We start from the raw sequence: 22,286 nt of genomic DNA on the forward strand, positions 1-22,286 counted from the left end.
TTTTTTCATATTTTTTATTTTTCTTCAAATTTGATAAATTTTTTGAGGGAGTTTTGCAAAAAAATCAAGGGAGTTCGATCAAGAGCGAACATATCTTTTTTTACAACTAGAGCGAACGTACCTGTGCGTGATCGACAGCGATTGTTTTCTTTTCGAGCGAGTGCGAATCGAAGCGATGGGCGCCTGCAGCAGTCCAAGATGGGCCGGCCCATTCTACCTTTTCCTTTCTGTTTTCGAAAGGTCAAAAAAAAAGAGAGCTGGGTGAATCGAAGCGATGGGCGCCTGCAGCAGTCCAAGATGGGCCGGCCCATTCTATCTTTTCCTTTCTATTTTCGAAAGGTCAAGAAAAAGAGAGCTGGTAAGGGGAATCGAACTCGAGACCTGTTCGTCGCAAGCGCACGGCTCTAGCAACCAGGCCATCCACCCTCGTGCGTATAGCTAGTTCGTTTTCCTCCTTTATATTCCTTTTCTTTTCTTCTCATCTTTTTGTCTTCTTTATTGCGCGGTTTTCTTAATTCGTGAACTTTTTTTATATCTGTGAACTTTTTTTGAAAATCAATGAACTTTTTCCTGAATCGTTGAACTTTTTTTAAAATTCGATGATTTTTTTTTCAAATTTGATGATTTTTTTTCAAATTTGATGAACTTTCTTTAAATCCAATGTACTTTTTTCAAATCCGATGAACCGTTTTTCAAGTGTGTGAACTTTTTTCAAATCCGATGAACCATTTTTCAAGTGTGTGAACTTTTTTCAAATATGTGAACTTTTTCAAATTTCATTGAATTTGTAAAAAGTTCATCGGAAAATGAAAAGGTTCATCGATTTGAAAAGATTTCATGAATTTGAAAAAAAATCATATAAGGAATAAACAAAAAGAAAAGAGCAAACTAGAAAAGAAGGAAAATGATGTGACCAAGCAGATGTGGCTTAATGGCATAGTGGTTGGCTCGTTGCAACATGAGACGGGAGTTCGCTGGTTCGAGTCTGTTCGCGCGTGCCAATTTTTTTCTTTCCTTTTTTCCTGTTGCGAGCGCCCTGTTTTGGGCCAGCCCAATAGCGCGGCAGCGTGGGCGCCGGAACCCCTAGTTGGCGCTGAAGGCGCTGACTAGGGCTGGTTCCTATTCGGCGCCTTAAGCGCCCGAAATAGGCTTAACGGTACAGGGCGCACACCCCATGCACCGCCCTGGGCCGGCCCACGTTACTTTTTTTTTCCTGTTGAAACTACAACAAAAAATGATGCGCACAAGCGAGGGATAGAACATGGGATCGATCAATTCACAGATCAGCGCACTCACCACTAGGATAATAACCCATTTACGCTTACAGACTTCCTTCCTTTGTTTTTATTCTTTCTCTAGGCCGTTCGCTGGCCAATATCTGAGCGTTTTTTTTTCTTTTTCCGTTTTCTTTTCTCATTTCCCTTTCTTTTTCTTTCCATAAATGCGTGAACTTTTTATCAAACTCGATGAACTTTTATCAAAATCGATCAACTTTTCTTAAATTCAATGAACATTTTTTTAAAATCGATGAACTTTTTTCAAATTTGATGAACTTTTTCCAAAATAGATGATTTTTTTTTCATTTTTTGTGTGAACTTTTTTAAAAATTCACGACTTTTTTTGAATTCAATGAACATTTTTTAAATCAATAAACTGTTTTCAAATATGATGAAATTTTTTCAAAATCGCTGAAATTTTTTCAAAATCGATGAACTTTTTTTCAAAACCGATGAACTTTTTTCAGTTTTGTATGAACTTTTAGAAAAATTGATGGACTAGTTTTCAAAATCGATGAACTTGAATTTCAAAATCAATGAAATTTTCAACTACTTTTCAGATTTTTTACGTTAAATGTTTCACTAAAAGAAAGGTTAAGTAGCACTTTTTCCTACTTGTAGAACAACACAGCGTTTATGGTGTAGTGGTACTTGTGTTCGTGCACAACAGGCATGTGATCCTGAGTTCGAAACCCGGCTTTCTCGCTTTTTCTTCACGTATTTTTTTTCGCGACATGTTTTGCTGTGGTCGATCGAACTCCACCTGGGCCGGCCCAGTATAGTGACACTTCGAGCGCCACAACTCGAAACCGGCGCTGAAGGCGCCGGTTAGGAGCTCTCCTGACTAGGAGCTCCCCGCCGAGAGCTCTGACGAGGAGGATACTCGCGCGCGGCCCAAGGCCCATATAGCAGCTGACGACACCAGAGCAAGTTAACCCCCTGGCACAGGCCCATAACCGAATCGTTCCTAATTCATCGATCTCGAAAGATCATACCGTTAGCGCAAGCCCCTCCTAGTACTTTCCCTCTTCCTCGATCTCCAAAGATCCGGTAAACCCTAATCAACCCAAGAAGCTCGATGGTTTTGGTTGAGGAGTCCAAGGGCGAGCGGGCGCCGACGGGTGGCTGCGACAAGGACGCCCCAGGGCTTCTGGAGCGCCACAATTTTTCAGCGGGCCATCCCGGAGAGCTTTTGGGCGGCTTCGCCTACGAGGTTTCAGGCGGCAAGGCGGACGAGGTCTTGGTTAGCGGTAGCCAGGATCTCGGTGAGGCGGCAGTGGTTGAGAAGGGGCTCATGGGGGAGGCTACTCCGATGGAGGTAGATGAGCTGCCGGTGGCCGAATGCGGAAGGATGGAGGCTTGCACCCCACGCGGATCTAAACAGTAATCCTATCGATTCCTCTGCCTCTTTTAATTCTTGAAGTACCAAACGGGTTTTGTTGGTGAGAAGTAGTTTACCCCGAGAGTGCCTTTTTGTAGCCCTACCTGAAAAAAACAAATCTTGAAAGCATGAATTTCTCGATGGAAAATGCTCTGCTTTTTCTTTCCAAGAAATCGATTTTAGTAGTAGTTATTCTGAGGATTTCTGTTGAAATACCATGTTGTACGACACAATCTCTGTTTAGCCCTATCTGGAAAATCAAATCCTGAAAGCAATACGTTTTCCTTTTGGAAAATACTCGATTGTTTGAGGATGCCAATGAGCCAATTACCTAGGTAGGCGCAAGAGGGTGGGCAACGAAAATCTATCTGCTGCCAATTTGAGATACTTGATTGAGCTATAAATTTAGGACTAAATCTTTTTGAATTGCATGCTTCATATTAAGTTTGGTTAAATTTCTAGCCCATTAGATGTGCCTCCGTGTGTTTGTTATGGATGGTTAAGTTTGATTCTATTAGCACTATTTTTTTAATGCAGGTATTCATTTGAAAGCAAATGTTGTGTGTGCCATCGACAGCCCTCCAAACTGGGGAATGAGATCTGCAGAAGATGTGTAATCCAGTTGAAGGAAAACTTCGTCTTAAAAAACATTAATGATGTCCTTTTTGATGTGAGTAGATGCTCATCTTGAAAGATTCATCTATTGTCTATCATTATCTTTGAAATTACTGTGTACTTATGTGCGTATTATGCGCAGATGGAAGAATGCAAAGATATATACGATGATACTGGTGAAGTTGTTGAAGATCAAGTTTTCTACTGTCCTGTCTGTGGTGCGTTTGTGATTTCAGGTCACGAAAGTACCACAGGACATGAAACAGTAACTATCAAAAGGAGAACGGGCCAGTGGTGTGCCCTTGTCACTGGTGAAGAATCATGGGCTCCTATATTTGACAATATACAGGTATAAGTTGAAAAACTCCTTTCTTATCTATAGTCCATCTTGTATAACTAGTTCCTGCTCCATTTTGTAGGCTCTGGAACCATTTGATAATCTTGCTGAGAGATACATTCCCTTGCACTGTGCAACAGGGAGAAAATGCAAAGCATGCATTAATTGCCTGAGTTCCCTGACAGATTTGTTCTGTACCTTCCAATGCAAGGTATTGGTCAGATGAATGACAATAGCTTCAATATGTTTTATGCTTAGAACTAAATAAATGCCATTTCTGTCCACCTAGTTTATCTGCAAGCTGGATATAGTTCAGATGAAAAAAAATCGCTATATCTACGTATTTTACATATTGCATGAGCTATTTTCCGTCATGAAGCATTAGAAAAAGAACACAAATGTAGAACATGTGATCCACAGTATGAAGTTATTGTGAGATTGTTCATTTTTCTTTGAACTTTCTAATATTGTTTGTTTTTGCATTAAAGGCCGCTTCTGGTGAAATAGACCTTCTGTGGACAGAGATACTCCTACAAACTGATTTTTCGGAGTCTTGTCAATTGGATAAAGTATGCAAGACATTTCCCCACCAGGCCTTCTGTAGCCATTGTTGCCCTGGCCATCACAAGGGGAAAGGCATAAGAGAGGCTGTGGTGCGTGCAAACCTTAAACATAGTTATTTTCTCAATATACTTATAGCATTTAATTTAACTTGATTGTTTATACAGAAAAATGACCCTGCTTCAAAGTTCATCTCTGGTACTCCATTTTCAACATTTATTGCCAGCCATGATAAGAGCTCGTCAGGCCACTGCTGCACAAGTTGCATGCGATGTATGGGTTTATTAACAGAGAGTGAAACTGCTTTCCATGCATGTTTCTATAATATTGAACTGGTAAATTTTTTATTTATTTGCACAGTAATACCTATTAATTGGTTGCATAGTCTTGAATTTCCTATTAAATGGTTTTTTTCGCCTCTTTGGGCAGGCAAATTTGCAAATCGATGATGGTTCAGGAGAGACTGAATTTGAACAGGATAGCTTTTGTATTGACTGCATGGCCTCATTTTGTGGAAAGATTTGTCAGCATCATAATACTCACCAAATAATAGGTATAGTCTGGTACAACGAAAGGTATACATATTGTGCAGTTGTTCCCGCAGATACCTGGGATGCAGTATCAATCATTTTTGGTGCTGTCCAGGTGCGGGCTAATATAACTAACATTCTGCCATAGATATTACTTTATCCAGATTTAATGACTTTGGTTGAACTTGCAGGAGGTACCAGTAGAGCATGCCGTGCCAGGTCAAAGACTCGTTCCATTTGCAGATCGTGGAACCTCTAGGTGCCCTGGATGCGGCCGGTCTATGCCCCATGCTGGGTCATCGTGTTGTTTTTACTGCAAATACTGACCCTGCAAACCTTTAGATTCGCTCATCACTTGTACTCATTGATACTAAGATCTCACAAACGGGAAAGCTATACAGAAATACATCCTGTATTTTTAGGAATTTGCTGCTGCGCCCTTAACGATTTTAGAAAGTTGAGGTAATTTTTCGGTGGCACGCTACTTGTATTGGGTAGTTGCAATGTACAGTCTTAGTTGTTCTTTGTAGCACATACTCGTGCTGGATTGTTCTTGTAAATCGATGTGGACACATAATTGTACTGAATAGTCCTAGTAAATCGAATTGGACACATTTCTTGTTCTTGTATGTCCTTCAATATTCCAAACCTTTTGCCCTATCTGATAAATTTTAGATGCACATTTTGTTTACAGGAGCACATGCAAGGCAGGTCATGTCAACTATAAATTGTTTTTCTGATATATGTAGTGTAACATATAAGAAGAATAAGGTCTGTCTGGTAGCATTTTGTTTCTTCACATAAATTAATTTGAAGCTGTCCAAATTTTAGCATGATTGTTGCAAATGGAAACTCTAATTTGTATAACTGTAGTTATGTGTTTGAACAACAGTTGCCTTTAAAAAAACTGTAGTTGTGTGTTTGGCAACAATTTGTAACCGATGGTACATTTCTTTGTGGTAACCAAAGTATCCCTATGTTGCCTGTGTAAAAATGCTTTTCAGGCAGCTACAAGCCACTGCTTGATATACCAGCAATCGCGTCACATTAACTAACTACTATCGAATTGTATGTAAACTTTCCTGAATGAGTTTATTTGTTTGAATACCTCATAAATTGAGAACAAAAAGCTAATTTGACAATCTGATATCACAACAGTACAATTGGCTTTGTCATGAGATCTCACTGATTTTACTTTAATTTTCCTCTTATCTCCAAGTACCTGGTACTCTTTGCTTGTTCTCTTCCAGAATTCCTTTTTCAGTACTTCTAGTCATATTCCAGTTCTGCTCAATTCTACACATTACAGTTGCCGATCAGATGCGTTCAATTCAGCGCATTTCTATCAGTTCTGTTTGATTCTGCACACACACAAGTTCTTTTCTGCATAGGCACAAGTAGGCTGGAACAGTTCTTCGGTCATAACAAACATTCAAGAAAGCATGCGCATTGGCCATCTAAAGGACTGTTCGGCAGTTCTCCGCGGAGCGGAGCGCGCGGAGCGGCCTTTAATCAACTCCCCAAATTATAACAGGATTGCCGCTCCGCTCCAGCGCGGAGCGGAGGGAATCCGAACACGGCCTAAGTCTGTTCAACTCTGCACATGTATAAGTACCATTCAAATCTGATCAATTCTGGACATGAACCAGTAAAAAACTAACACTAGTTCAGTCATAACATTCATTCAAATATGCTGCCGTCGCTTCTATGTTGTTACTCTGAAAACATTCGTACAGCAAGACCAAATGCAACCAGCTGAGCAGATGGCTGGCAGAAGCCTTGATGCCTTGACAGCGTTGGCTTCGTGGCCTCAGCGACTCGGCGGCGTTGACGGTGCTGGCTTTGCAGCTTCACGGCTCCGCATCGCGTCTCGCGCCCTGGACAGGGCAGCGGCTGGCTTCGCTGCCTCCACGACTAGGCGGTGTCACACCATGGACGGAGCAGCGGCAGGCTCCGCTGCCTCCACAGCTAGGCAGCGTCGCGTCCTGCCGAGGTACTCGTCCCCGCCGGCGAACCTAAGAGCATCTGCAACCGGGCGCGCTATATCCGTCCGCTTAGGCCGTCCAGTCACTGACCTGTCACAAAATACCGACTTAACTGGAGCTCTCAAACGGGCCTTAAACGTTCGGGCTGATCGGCATCACTTATATCCGTCTCAAATGTAGAGCGGATATGAGGCGGTCCGGGCACGCCCGTCACATCAGCCCGACCCACCGATGGCCCAGCAGAAACCCTAACTCACTTCGCTCCGCTCCGCTCCCCTCCCCTCCCCTTCCCGACGCTCTCATTTTCTCAATCTGCCAAATCTCTAGCGCCGGCGAGCATGTCCAGCACCGGCAGCCACTCCGACGGCAGCTCTTGAGACAAGGAGGAGATGGCGCTTCATATCACGCTCAAGCGCTCGCGAGTTGATGTGGGCGGCAACTCCTGGTCCGGTGCGACGCCCCTTGTCGCCCGTCGCGCCAACGCTGATGCCGGCGCCGACCCTTCTCACCCCGCGCCCGGATCTGCAAGGCTTACCAGATCTGCTCCTCCCGCCCGACCGCCTCCTCCGCCTCTGGTTGCTGCTCTGCGCGGGAGCGCTGGGTTCTAGTGCTCGCTCAGTCGAGCCGCGGATGCGGACTCCGGAGTCGGAGGCACGAGCTTCCCGCCGTGAGAGGCAGAGGGCTAGGGAGAACGTCTGAGGTGGATGAGGTGTTTTCTAACCGATTATTTTCTTTATAATTACTGTTAATTACCTCTAGAATTTTGTATCCATTAATTCTCTTTAGCAACTACACTTTCTTTTATTTCTCTTTGTTGGTTAGGTCTATTCGTATATCGAATCGATGTTTTTATTTCGTATGTTATCTTCGCAAGGGCTTGAGCCTTATGTGGTGACATGTACGGTACTGTGTCATCCTTACAAAAAGATCCACACAATTCACTTGGTTGCTTCATCGAGATGAATTTCAGCGAGTGCCCGTAAAGTTTTCCAATATGAATCTTGCTCAAATAAAAGTTGTGAGTCTCACCTTAAGGGATGTCTCTCTTTTAATTAGGCACCTAGGAGTTGCACACTTGTGTTTATATCTTGTCTCACACTCACTTCATCCCAACCTAGGAGAAGGCCTCTCCTAGAATAAGTTTGTTGACTTGAGCGTGGTGCTTAGGTAGATGAACCAATTATTGTGAGGCTTATGTTTTTATCACTTGTGTTGCTAATTCTTTGTGCTAAAAAAGGAAAGACCACAGAAACACATAAATATTTTCTTTTCTTTTTAGTTCTTTTCTAGCAGGTTCTATCGAAGGACAGCCACCGGACCACAACAAGGAAATCCATTAAGGAAAGGTCCATGCCTATTAAAAGATAGGTCATATGTGCGTCAACGGTAAAAGTGTCTAACCCTTTACTTAATTAAGCTTAGGGGAGGTAACTAGTTCTCACACTCACTTTTAATAACTGCATTTTCTTTTCACTTTCGCAGTTTCCCTAGTATAGTTCTAAGCGTGGGGAGGTTGCTTTTGCTTGTGTAGTGTCTTGTGCAATGCTCTTGATCATATGGTCTTCGTGCATTAGTGTGTCCCGCTGTTTTGACATGCTTGCTTTGCACTTGTTTGACTTAGCTTGTGGGAATCTTGTTATCTCGTGAAAAACACTGTCATGTTCTTTTATCTAAAAAGGAGTCCTTTGAACTGTTGCCTTTCATTCACCTAATTACTTAAGTCGGGGACTCCAGTGCTGGATTGATTAGCAATTGAATGATTGTAGAGGCTTTTTATTGATGAACCCAACATCTTTGGTTGATCCGGGACACGCAACGGGGTTTATCTCCGACAAACTATCCCCTCGGGGTACTTAGCTTTTGAGTCTTATGCAACATGACACTGCGATACCCTTGTGTAGTGTTTGATCTCTTTATGACTAAGACAAGTTCGAAACCTTTGCACTTCCGTTGATCTTATTTTGATAGCCTCTACGGTACCGTGCATTGCCCACTCTCACACTTCGATTTGGCGCATACTTCACAGGTACATCCAAACCCGTGGGAGGATGTCCTCTTGTTCTCCTACACATAAAACACCCATCTCCACAAAACAGCCACCAAAGCTACCTACATATGGCATTTCCATAGCCATTCCGAGCATATAGCCATGAACTACCATCATTTTAATTACATGACTAGAGACATATCTTGATTTGCCTTGCATGATCATAGTATGGCTAGCTCGACATTTTCATGGCTTGTCCGGTTTTTGGTGTCTATGCTACGCCGGATCATCGCACATACTGGTACACTGCCAGAGGCATTCAGCATATAGAGTTTCTCTCAAGTTTGTAGTTTTGAGTTATGATAACATTCAGTTGAAGTGAGTCATTATAAAAGTGTGATGATCATCGTTACTACAACATGTCCCAGTGAGGGAAAAAATGGTGGAGACTTATGAGTCCTCAAAAAAGTGGGGATGTGGTCCATGAGATTGTTCCAAAAATAAAAGAGAAAAAAAATGAGAGACAAAGAGAGAAGGTGCATGCTACTATCATTTTACCACACTTGTGCTTCAAAGTAGCACCACTTCATGTATTGTAAAGTAGAAAGTTTCATTAGGTTCATGTTTCATACTAGTGGGGAACATACATTAAAGAACTTGGCTTGTATATTCCAATGGCGAGCATCCTCAAAAGCTCGAGGTCTTGATGAAAAAGCAAGTTGGATGCACCCCCACTTAGTCCATAGGAGAGCTTTCATATATTCATAGCGCTATGTGCATCCTAGTCACATGGCAATCACTACTCCTTGTGTTAACATCGATCAAAGGACCTTCTCCATTGCCTAATGGCCAGCTGTGTTGATGCAAGACTTTCCTTGCTTTTTACTTCTCAAAACCCCAACCATTTTCTATCTTTCCCTCAAGTGCGAGGCATAGGCTTGCGCTCAGGGCTGCATAGGTAGTTGAGTAGTGGAATAACGCAGACAGACGATCTTGCTATTGTATCTGGTATGCCTCGGGTTGGCGTTTTTAGGCGACTTCTGATGCTTGATTTCTTTTGTCTTTGATAGTTATTGTTGCATTCCTAACATAACATTGACCTTCGCTCTAAACCTTTGGCAATGGGAATTTAGGCACCACAATTTTTTTTCCTCTTTCTAAACCTCCATGGCAATGAAACTAAGAGGATATCTTGTAGTACTCCCTTGCTAGTTAACTTTTGCAAGCTTGCACAATGAACATGGATATCACTTTTGGGGTTTGGCCAATGTATGATTTGGAGGTGGTAGCAATGAGCTTTTGGTAGTCAACCTTCTTACTCGAGCACGAGCAAGGTTTAAGCGTGGGGAGGTTGATGGCTCTATATTTTATGCATTTGTAGAGCTCATTTGTTGCATATTCTCTTTATATATCATGTCACATTGAACCAAAAATATGTCCAGTATGCATGATTACTGATACGTCTCCAACGTATCTATAATTTTTGATTGTTCCATGTTGTTATATTATCATTCTTGGATGTTTTACAATCATTTTATAGTCATTTTATATCATGTTTTGGTACTAACATATTGACATAGTGCCCAGTGCCAGTTGCTGTTTTTTTGCTTATTTTTTACATCGCGGGAAATCAATACCAAATGGAGTCCAAACGCAGCGAAATTTTTTGTGGATTTTTTTGGACCAGAAGACATCCAGTGAGCCAAGAAAGTACCCGAGGGGAGCTCCAAGGGGAGCACAACCCACCAGGGCGCGCCTGGGGACCCAGGCGCTCCAAGGTGGGTTGTGCCCACCTTGGTGGCCTCCCGCACCGCCTCTTTGCTCTATGAATACCCCAATATTCCAAAAACCCTAGGGGAGTCGACGAAAATCAATTCCAGCCGCCGCAAGTTCCAGAAACACCAGATCCAATCTAGACACCATCTCGGAGGGGTTCATCATGTCCATTGGTGCCTCTCCGATGATGCGTGAGTAGTTCTTTGTAGACCTACGGGTCCATAGTTAGTAGCTAGATGGCTTCCTCTCTCTCTCTCTCTCTCTTGATTATCAATACAATGGTCTCTTGGAGATCCATATGATGTAAGTATTTTTGCAGTGTGTTTGCTGGGATCCGATGAACTTTGAGTTTATGATCAGATCTATGTTTTTATCCATGAAAGTATTTCGAGTCTTCTTTGATCTCTTACATGCATGATTGCTTATAGCCTCGTATTTCTTCTCCGATATTTGGGTTTTGTTTGGCCAACTTGATCTATTTATCTTACAATGGGAAGAGGTGCTTTATCCATGAAAGTGCGTTACATCGACTAGAGGGGGGGTGAATAGGCGATTTTTATGAATTCTCACTGAGGAATTTCAGGGTGAGGAAATTCCTAAGTGAAGAACTACTTGCAGTGGAATAAGTACTCAGGTATAAGCATAACAGAGCAACAACATAGTCATCATGATGAAATGAAAGACAAACATAGAGTACAGAAAGCGTAAACACAGGATAAGCAGGATGAAGACAAACAAACTGAAGAAATAGGATTGAGGAATTTGAGGAAGTCTTCAGTCAAAGTCTTCAAACATTAATGATCAGGTACATCAACAAATAACTAAGGAATTGAAAGGGTTGAGGAAATAGAACCAGTTGGCTTGGTGAAGATAATGATTTGGTAGACCAGTTCCAACTGTTGTGACAGTTATATGTCTGGTTGGAGCGGTTGAGTATTTAAACTCGAGGACACATAGTCTCGGACACACAATCTTCACTGTATTCTCCTTGAGCTAAGATCACATAGACCTCGCCCAACAGTAGTGGTAAGTCTTCACAGGTGACTTCCAAACCTTCACAGACTTGGTCACTCGGCAATCTACAATTCCTCTTGGATGCTCAGACCATGACGCCTAACCGTCTAGAGGATACACAATCCTCAAAGGTAACAAGCATCGGTTCCACACAGGAACAATATCTTCAGTGATGCTCAATCACTTTGTGGTTTGTAGGTTTGAGTTTTCCTCACTTGATGATTTTCGCTCAAAGTCCTCAGAGGAATGGGATGCTCTCAAATGACAAGTGTCAGTTTCTCTCGGAGCAGCCAACAAGCTAGTGGTTGTAGGGGGCGGCTATTTATAGCCTAGGGAGCAGCCCGACATGATAAGACATAAATGCCCTTGTCTGATATGACCGTTAGGTGGTAGGATATTTTGTGACAGCTGGCGCGCGGCACAACAACGATCGGATTTGAGGTTCGAAATCCTCAGGGCTATCATGTTCCTCACTGTGTAGGCAATTCGCACTGGCGAATTCCTAACTCCTCAGTCAGAAAAAATTCCTCAAAGACCAGAAGATCTTCTCTGTCACTGAAGAAATTGACTGAACTGATATGAGATTTCCAATGGCTTCACTCAAAGGATTGGGTAGATGTAGGATTTTGAGATGAGCATCACTTGGAAATCTGTTTCCTTAGTATTACCTCGACCCCCTTTAACAGCAGGGTGTTTCCTATGACTCAAGAAAGAGAAAATGAAACTACGAAAACAAAAGTCTTCACGCTTCAGATTCCTCGCATGAATATCGAGTCTTCACGGTCACACCAATTTCTTCACTTTCAAAGTCTTTAGGAGAACCAAAATCTTCAGCCGAAGACATTCATTTTTAGGGGCCGACTTTCACTGTAAATATCAAACTCCTCATTGACTTATAGAGTCTGTGTACACTCACAAACATATTAGTCCCTTAACCTATGTCTTCAATACACCAAAATCACTAAGGGGCACTAGATGCACTTACAATCTCCCCCTTTTTGGTGATTGATGACAATATAGGTTAAGTTTTCAACGGGAATAAACATATGAATTGAAAGTACTCAATATTGAGGAATTTGATAGCAAGATATAGAAGAACTCCCCCTAAAGATGTGCATAGTGAGGAATTTTCTTTTGAAGCAATGCACATTTGAAGAGTAGTATCATGGAGATCTCCTCCTATATCTTGTAATTCATACACGTATTTAACATATGAAATGAAGAATTTGAAATGCATGATGAAATATGGTGACTGATGTAATTCAGCATGCGTGCATACCATATATGAGGAAATAGCATGCGGAAAAATAGAGCAAAAATATCAGGTCACCATCGGACTTAAGTTTACAACTCATACAACAAAAGCTTCAGAAGAGCGAGAGTTGCAACTTAACAAAAAAACACCCGTATATATAGAGACCCTCTTGAAGACTAACTCAAATTTCTCCCCCTTTGTCATCAGATGACCAAAGGGGACGAAAAGTGAGGACTAACGCCCCTGAAGAATTTCTTCACGAAGTCGATGGAGGAGTGTCAGTGTTGTCGGGGTTGTTTGTTGCGGAAGGGCCTGCCGCAGTGTCGTCCAGATCTTCATTGTCGTCGGTATTGCGGGATGAAGAATATGAGGTGGGCACCAAAGGAGGAACTGCAACTTTCTTGAATTTCTTCGGTGGGGGCTTAGACCAGCCAAAGTCCTGCTTGAGGCCCATCTGCTTGAGATCCTCATTACCGTAAAGGTGAGACAGTATAGCCCAGGTGCGATCAAACACTTCATTGAGGTAGTAATGGTTCTTCTTCACTGAATTATATGTGGCAATCATGTTGTGAAGAATTGAACCAAACTGACGTTTTACCCATTTTTGATTGCGATCCACCTTCTGATGAAGACTGAGGAGAAGCTCACGATCAGTCATCACCCTTGGAGATATTGCCTAAGGACTTTGCTTTGAGGCATTAGCGGCAGAATCATGAGTAGCAGAGTCATCATTGGAGTATGAAGCAGCTTTGTGAAACTGTCCATCCAATGGTCGAATGCCCTCATCAATAGCAGTCGTGGCCTTGCCCTTTTCATTAGTCGAGGAAAATGTCCCTTTGAGGACTTCAATTGGGGGCAAGTAGCTGCCATGGTTGAGTGTATCAGCTTTGTAGTTGAGTGAAGACCTTGATATGAGGAATCTCATAATCTAGGGAGCATAAGGCTTCAACTCAAATGGGGACATTGCAACGTTTGCCAAAGTCCTCATGAAGAAATCATGATAGTTCACGTGAATACCGTGCATGATGTTGAGAAGCAGATTCTTCATGATGCCAACGACTTCTTCATCATTTGAGTCGTGGCCTTTGACTGGACTCAATGTCCTTGTCAGGATGCGATAGACTGTCCTTGGCACATAGTGCAATTCCTTCACAAGGAATTTGGTCCTTGAGGCTTGTCCAAGCTTCAATGGCTTCATCAGCACTTGCATGAAATGATCTGACAGCTTAGTTTCAGAGTAGATGAGACATGCACCTTCTGGGGAAGGACTGACTGGCATGGCATGAAGCAATTCAGTGGCCGGCGCCTTATAGTGTGTGTTCTCTGTCATCTAGTCCAACACCCATGAGTTCACATCTTCAGCATTGCCTGTGATGTGCAGGATCACATAGAATTGAAGAATGAGTTCTTCATTCCAATCGCATATGTCAGTGCAGAAATTGAGCAGGCCAGCATCATGAATGGTAGCGAGGACTGGCTTGAAGCAAGAAAGTGATTCCATATCCAAGTGAGGAATATGCTCATGGTCGAAGACTTTGTCCTTGTTGAAGAGCACTAAAGAATAGAAATTGGCTTGGCTGGCAGTCCAGAAGCGCTTCCTCCTCAGACGAGCAGAATCATATGGATTGTAATCAGTGAAGAATACATGCTCATTGAAGAAGGCATCAGCCTTGAACTTTGGAGTTTTGGAGAATGGATTCTTCGACTGTGGCTGAGGAGTGTCAGTGATTTGAAGAATGACTTCTGGAATGTCAATCTCTGGAGCCGCAGGCTGAGGAATATCAGCTTCTTCTTCAGTAGCAGCCTGAGCCTCCATTTCTTTATCAGTATGGCCATCAACACTAGTGGCTGGAATCTCTTTATGAATGGAAGGGGTGGCATGAATTTCTTCGGAGCCCATTAGAACTTTACTTGGAGCTGGGGACTGAGGAATTTGTTGGAGTGGTGTGAACAGAGGAGAGTTGGGGTGCTGACTATCCCAAAAATCATCGTTCATTACTGGAGTGGTGCTCCCAATGTCCACATCCCCTTACTCTTCCATTTCTTCAACGCCGGCCTCTTCAGTAGTAAACTGAGGCGTTGGCGATGATACTGGAGGAGTTGAAGTGAAAGTCTCAACTTCAATTTCTTCACCCATCTGCTTTGTGGAAGCAGCAAAGGGGTCTTCTTCAGCAGATTCTTCAGGAATATGATATTCTTCACCATAAGGAATAAGTTCCTTTGATGGCATGCTTGCAAGAGGAACCGCATCAATGGGATTGTCCATTGAACTTGTCAAAATCTTCGCCTTCTTGGGGGCCGAAGATTTAGAGGCAACCGATGCTTTCCTCTTCTTCAGAGCAGCACGCTCTGCAGCTTTGGTTTTCTTCACTTCCAGAGTAGAAGGAAGAACCGGGCTTGGTGTTGGTGCAGGCAGAGCAGTGGGAGTTGGATCAATTTCTTCAGGCCCAACTGATGCAGTTGGCCTGTCTTGAGCTATTTCTTCAGGCGCAGCATCAGAGTCTTCAGCTGGCCTGGCAGATTCTTCAAGCGCAACACTAGTGGTTGCCCTGGCAGTTTCTTCAGAGGCTGGAATTTCTTCAGTAGCCCTGGTGCTTGCAGTTTCATCAGCAGCCCGATTTTCATCAGCGGTGCTGGCAATTCCTTTAGTGGCTTGTGCAGATGCTTCGGCCGGAATGACTTCAATGTGCACAGGAGCAGCAACACTTGAAGTGAATTTCTTCATCAGCTTGATGAATCTGACCTTAGCACCCTGCCATTCAGCCTTGTAAGTGTCAAATTCATCACTGAGCTTTTTGATATCAGCTTGCAGTTCAATGAGCTGCTCTGGCGAAAGACAGGACATTGTCCTTTAGATAGCGCTGCTTCTTGTACTGCACTTTCTTAGCCACTTTGGCTTGGTCGTACATCCACTTTTCTTCAACAATGAACACCGTCACCATGTGACTTTGTCCAGGAGTGAGGCCCAACTCTGGCATTGGAGCATTGGGATCTTTGTGCCAAAGATCGATGAAATCGAGGATCTTCTTTGGATCCAGCAGAAGGGGCACAACACTCCCTTTGGCTCTAGCGGCCCGCTGTTGTCTGTCCCTGATGATATCAGCTAATTCATCATCATCAGCTTCATCATCAGACGGAGTTTGAAAGACCACCTGCTTCTTGTGAGGACTTGGTCGAGTGCCTCGTCTAGCAGTGGCCTTGGTCTTTAGCAGAGTGGGACCGGTTGATGAAGGGTGAGCTGAAGAACTTGCTGAAGCTCCTAAGGCAATTGATATGCCAGTGGTCCTTTGACACGTGGCGAGATGCACAGGTGCTGAGGACTTTGCCGGAGGAGCTGAGGGTTTTGAAGCCCGAGGAATTTGTGCAGCTTGAGGAACTGGGGAAGCTTGAGGAAATTGCCTTGGTGGCACTAAGGAGATTGGCCATGAGGGCATTGAAGAAGAACTTGGCCGTGAGGGCATTGCTGAGGAAGGTGGTTTCTTGGCTGGCTTCTTTGGCATAGCCTTCTTGCTTGAAGAAGCCTCAGCAGCGGCAGCGGCAGCAGCAGAATCCTCATTAAATTTCTTCACTGCTTCTTTGGCCTGCTTGGCCAACTTAGCTTGCCGCCTGGCCCATTCATCAGCATAATCCTCACCACGTTTAAGGCTTGTTGGATCAACCTTTTGGACAGGTGCCAGAGGAGGTCTTGATCATGGAGGGTTAAGAGCGAATTTCTTCATGTATTTGGGAGTGACATATCTGTACTCCCTCCATGCTCTTGCCCATCTTCTTTCAATCCTCCGAATGCGCACTTTGCGCTCATTCTTCGTCTCCTTGCCATGAGTTGCCTCATCAGGCGTGCAGTACCCTGCATAGATGTCCACAGGGATCTCAAAAGCAGTATTAACTTCAAGCTTCTTTCCTCCTTTCTGAGGCCTTTTACCATCTGCCATTTTCTTCAGCTGAGGAATTTGCACAATCGAGTTCTCCGAAGAAGTATGCAACTTTTCTTCGAGGAACGCTGCAAATGAGTTAAGTTGATGAGAACCTAGTGATTCAGCAGCAGGCATGTGTACCTGTGAACAGAGTATGGGTGCAAAGAATTTGGAGAGGTCATATGCGTTCTCAGAAGGTTTTGTAAAGTTGAACAAGTTTGAGGAAATTGACCCGATGTGTCTTGAAGAATTTCACTAAGCATTCTTTGACTTAGGTTCCAGAGTTGTGCGGATCATGCACTACTAGAAAAAGGGCTATAGATGGGATTGACACTAATGGCGCACCAGACAAGCGGTGCGCCATTAGTATATACTAATGGCGCACCACCTTCTGATACACCATTAGAGTTGAAACTACTAATGGCGCACCTGGCCCAAGGTGCGCCATTAGTATCAATTTTTTTTGAACTAGTGCGCCTGTCCAAACATACTAATGGTGCATCCAGACTAAGTGCGCCATTACTAGTTGTAACTAGTAATGGCGCACCTGTCGGAAAGTGCGCCACTAATGTTGTTTTTTTATTATATTTTTTATTCCTTTTTTTGCAAAACTACTAATGGCGCACTGTTTCACCGTGCGCCATTACTAGTTTAAACTAGTGTTTTTTTTGCAAAACTACTAATGGCGCACCACCAGAAGGTGCGCCATTAGTAACCTGGATTACTAATGGCGCATTTAGAGTTGGTGCGCCATTAGTAAGTGGGCAGCAACAAGATATTTTGGACAGCCTCTCCTACCCACACTCACTTTCTCCCCACTTCATTCTCTCCACCTCCTCCTTGTCTCGGGTGCCTCCTCTTTTTCACCTCATTTCCACCATAGATTCATTCAAATTAAGTGGTTAAATTACCTTGTTTTGATAGGTAAGTAAGGGGGGAAGCTATATTTATGTTGTTCTCCCTACAACAATGTGCACATGCACTTTTTATGGCCTAGCTAGATCTATGTATGTTCATGGTGTTGCATATGTTTGTGGTGTTGCATATGTGTTTGTGTTTGGAGGTGTACCGGTATTTGAAATGCGATAGTTGCCAATATTTTACCGGAATGTTGATTCATTTCCGTTTCGGCGAGAATTTTGGCATTAAGCATTCTTTTTGGTCCTATTTTTAGGGAAAGTCATGCCAAATTTTTTCTTGGTTCTAAAATATCGTTTTGCTCTACCCCGCAGGCGACCATGGTCCGCATGATGACCGAAGGCATCGTGAATAGGTTTTTGAGGTCCACGAAGGCCGAGATGCTTCAAAAGAACGAGACAGAGATAAGATGTCCGTGTCGAAGATGCAAGCTGAAGAGCCTTATTGCGGACCCGGATTCCGGGCAGGTGCGGGACCACCTGCTCTTGCGTGGTTTCATGGATGGCTATCAGTGGCAAGGTGATGAAGATGACTACGAAGTCGTCCATGGGAGCCGGGCAAGAAATGAGGAAGGGCAGCAAGACAACCATCGCGGGTCGGGCCGACGAGAAGACGAAGAATCCCCAGGAGATGATCACGACGGTGATGCTGTACACAGTCATCATGTAGAAGATGCAGGACATGATGATGAGGAAGATGCCGGAGCAGACGACGGGCATGATCATGAAGATGATGATGCCGGCGGAGCAGACGACACTAGACCATCGATGGGCTGCAGGACCCTCATATTCAAGAGCTGCTTCTCAAGCAGACGGATAACGCAAGAGCTGCCGCCCGAGAGAAAGCCAAGATGGATCAACTTGAGTTAGACGCGGTTACTCCATTGTATGAAGGATGCAGGCCCGAGGATACCCGCCTGAAAGTAACGCTCATGGCTCTGGAGATGAAGGTAAAACACAAAATGACCGACGCATGCTTCGACAAGAACATGTCATTCTGGCACGAACGTCTTCCCAAGGGGAACAAGTGCCCGACCAGTTTGGAGGAGGCGAAGAAAATCGTGTGTCCTCTGGATTTACTGCACGTGAAATACCATGTGTGCATGAACAATTGCATCATTTATCGGGACGAGCACGCGGAGTCTACCATATGTCCGGTGTGCGGCGTCACTCGATACAAGAAGAGGAAGAAAGCTCCTCGAAAAGTGGTGTGGTACTTTTCGATCACTCCTTGTCTGCAGCGGTATTTCGCGGACCCTAAGGTAGCAAAGCTCCTGCGTTGGCACGCGGATAGGGAAGAGAAGAAGCGAGAAGATGACGCAAATGATCCAGAGATAGATAAAAAAGACAAGATGCTGAGTCACCCTAAGGATGCGAGCCAGTGGCAAGCGTTGAACTTTGAAGACCTAGAATTTGGGAACGATCCAAGGAACATCATGCTGGGCGCGAGCACCGATGGAGTCAATCCGTTTGGCAGCCAGAGAAGCACACATAGCACCTGGCCTGTGTTTGTGTGGATGTACAACCTTCCCCCCTGGTTGTGCATGAAGAGGAAGTACATTCACATGAGTATGCTAGTTGAAGGACCGAAACAACCAGGGAACGACATCAATCTGTATCTGGGGCTGCTGAAAGAGGAGCTTGACACGCTGTGGAAAACGCCAACCAATACGTGGGACGCCGCAGAGAAAGAATATTTCCCTATGAGAGCCGCACTGCTCACGACGGTGCACGACTATCTCGGTTACGGATATCTCGCGGGGCAGGTAGTCCATGGATTTTCTGGATGCGTAAGGTGCATGGATGACACAATGTATCGCCAGCTAGATAGAGATCCCGGGTCTTCGAAAACCGTGTTCATGGGACATCGAAGGTGGCTTCGCGATGATGACCCGTGGAGGAAATGCAAGGATCTGTTCGATGGTGAAACCGAACCCCGAAAACGCCCGTGTACGAGGAGCGGCGAGGAAACAGACAAGCTGTTGAAAAATTGGAAAGACTGCCCACTGCCGGGAAAGAAGCAAAAGGCGCCAGAGCCGCTGCTGAAGGTATGGAAAACGAGGTCTGTTTTCTGGGACTTGCCGTACTGGAAGATCCACCGTGTGCCTCACAGCCTTGATGTCATGCATATCACGAAGAACGTGTGTGAGAGTCTGCTTGGTACCCTGCTCAACATGCCAGAGAGGACCAAAGATGGGCCGAAAGCAAGGGCAGACTTGAAATCAATGGGCATCAGGCAGGAGCTTCACGCTAATGATGATGATGATGATGATGATGATGATGATGAGGCGAAGCAGGACACAGAAAGTCGTCGCAAAGGCAAAAAGGCCAAGAAGACCGGAAATGACTACCCTCCCGCGTGCTTCACTCTAAGTCAGGAGGAGATCGAGCAGTTTTTCATCTGCCTCCTAGGAGTAAAACTTCCTTACGGTTACGCGGGGAAGATAAGTAGATACCTAGACCCAGCGAAGCAGAAGTTCAGTGGGATGAAGTCTCACGACTGTCACGTGCTGATGACGCAGATACTTCCAGTTGCAATCCGTGGGATCATGGACACACACGTCCGTGAAACGCTATTTGGCCTATGCAACTTTTTCGACGTCATCTCTCGGAAGTCGATTGGCGTGAGGCAACTCACAAGGCTACAGGAAGAGATCGTGGTGATACTATGCGAGCTTGAGATGTACTTCCCGCCCGCATTCTTCAACGTTATGGTGCATCTGCTGGTCCATATAGTGGAGGATATCATCCAACTCGGGCCGACGTTCCTGCACAGCATGATGCCGTTCGAAAGGATGAATGGTGTCATCAAAGGATACGTTCGCAACATGTCACGTCCAGAGGGAAGTATAGCCAGGGGCTTTCTGACCGAAGAGTGCATCTCCTACTGCACGAATTATCTAGGCATCGAGAACCCCGTTGGTCTGCCCGTCAACAGGCACCTCGGCAGGCTCGCTGGATGGGGTCACCGTGAGGGTCGCCGTGAAATGCATGTCGACTTAGAGGGTCGACTCGCCGACTTTGAAAGAGCAAACCTAGTCGCGCTACAACACATAGACGTGGTCGATCCTTGGGTGGTAGAGCACAAAACCTTTATTAAGAAGACGTACAATGACCAAGGCCAACAGAGGACGGACGGAGATATAATCAAAGAGCACAACTCATGTTTCACGCGTTGGTTCAAGCAGAAGCTTCTGTCGTACCCTTTACATGAGGATTCTTCCGCGGAAGAACAACTCATATTTGCCTTGTCACAGGGCACCGAGCACAACCTGATGACCTATGAGGCGTACGATATCAACGGCTACACATTCTACACCGAGGCCAAGGACATGAAGAGCGATGGTTATCAGAACTCCGGGGTAACGATGGAATCCTACACCGGTAACGACAAGGACAGATACTACGGAAGGATCGAGGAGATCTGGGAGCTGAGCTACGCTAGAGAGAAGGTTCCGATGTTCCGTGTCAGATGGGCGAAGAGCGTCCTAAAAGAAGACCGGTATTTCACCACCATGGTTATACCCGAAGCCAAATCCAAGACCGCGGGCGCAAACGTCACCGCGAAAAATGAGCCATGGGTACTGGCTTCCCAAGTGGACCAATGCTTCTTCATTACCGAACCGTCAAAGCCCAGTCGTGTTGTCGTGAGGAGAGGCAAAAGGAAGATCATCGGAATGGATGGAGTAGCCAATGAGCAAGACTTCGACAAGTACGGCGACCCGAGGATCGAACATGACGACGATGATGAAGTAGCAGCATACACCACAAGAAGAAGCAGGACCACCCTACCTAAAGGACGCCCGTTCCACAGAAGAACTCCATTTGCGAAAAATAAGGGCAAGAAGATTGTGAACAGATAGCTAGCTAAGATCGATTGTATTTAAATCATAGCCTTCATTTCTCGATTGTATTTCATGGGCACTTTTTGAACTATCATGAATATTTTTAAATTTCATGGACACTCGATCTCGATCCCCCTCCATCTCGATCGCTATCCCACCTCGCCAGATCCGGTCCCCCTCGCCGCCGAGCACCCCCCGGTCCATCGGCCGCCGCCGCCGACCCCCCGCACCCTCGATTCCCCTACTCAACCTCCACCGCCGACTCCCCGCACCCCTCCCCTACTCAACCGCCGCCGCCGACCCCCGGCACCCCGCGCACCCTCCCCCGCTCCACCGGCATTACTGTTTGATGATATTTTAAAAAAATTATTACTGTCTTATAAAAAAATATTACTGTTATGATTTAAACAAGTTTGAACATATTTAAACACAAATAAGTATCAAACAACATTTTAAATGCATAAAAAAATTGTAGAGCCTAGGAATCGAACCCAAGACCTCCTGGTGTGAGAACTGGCTGCTGACCAGTCTAGCTAGTAGAGGGAACTTGGTGTGGATCAGGTCAGGTGGAAGATAACCTGTTGGCTCGAGCAGAAATAAAAAAAAATACTAATGGCGCACCAGGGTGAGGTGCGCCATTAGTATGGATGTACTTATGGCGCACCGAGGGGTGGTGCGCCATTAGTATTGTGCCGCCCCCATCCATATTTCCTCCCCGGCCCAAACCTATCCCCTCTCTCTCCCTCGCCCTCGCCCTCGATCCCCTTCCCCTCTCCTCTCCTGACGCCGCTGCCCCGCCGCCTCGACGCCGCCCCGACGCCACGACGCCGCCCCGTCGTCCTCGTCTCCGCCCCGACGCCCCGACGCCGCGACGCCGCCCTCTCCTCTTCCG

The 22,286-nt window shown here is 45.0% G+C and overlaps 1 protein-coding gene across 2 annotated transcripts; it reads left to right on the top strand.

Annotated features, from left to right (window-relative positions):
- The first annotated feature begins 2,265 nt into the window (after positions 1–2,265).
- LOC119281099 lies at positions 2,266–5,326 on the top strand. Of its 2 annotated transcripts, none has more exons than XM_037561729.1 (8): positions 2,266–2,660; positions 3,196–3,328; positions 3,416–3,622; positions 3,693–3,821; positions 4,099–4,263; positions 4,339–4,506; positions 4,601–4,816; positions 4,893–5,326. In XM_037561729.1, the coding sequence occupies exons 1-8, from the start codon at positions 2,356–2,358 to the stop codon at positions 5,025–5,027; spliced, it is 1,458 nt and encodes a 485-aa protein (XP_037417626.1). In that variant the 5' UTR covers positions 2,266–2,355; the 3' UTR covers positions 5,028–5,326. The 2 variants fall into 2 exon arrangements, with proteins under 2 accessions (XP_037417626.1, XP_037417627.1); XM_037561730.1 differs by having other exon boundaries at positions 4,601–4,724.
- Positions 5,327–22,286: the final 16,960 nt, after the last annotated feature.

Source organism: Triticum dicoccoides, chromosome 3B (assembly GCF_002162155.2).
Source record: "Triticum dicoccoides isolate Atlit2015 ecotype Zavitan chromosome 3B, WEW_v2.0, whole genome shotgun sequence".
Classification (NCBI taxonomy): Eukaryota; Viridiplantae; Streptophyta; class Magnoliopsida; order Poales; family Poaceae; genus Triticum; species Triticum dicoccoides.

Excerpts from the sequence above, each read along its gene's own strand:
- LOC119281099 (XM_037561729.1), top strand. The coding sequence starts at position 2,356 with ATGGTTTTGGTTGAGGAGTCCAAGGGCGAGCGGGCGCCGACGGGTGGC. Across the intron at positions 3,623-3,692 it reads CTATATTTGACAATATACAG|GCTCTGGAACCATTTGATAA; the intron begins GTATAAGTTGAA and ends TCCATTTTGTAG. Across the intron at positions 4,264-4,338 it reads AAGGCATAAGAGAGGCTGTG|AAAAATGACCCTGCTTCAAA; the intron begins GTGCGTGCAAAC and ends TTGTTTATACAG.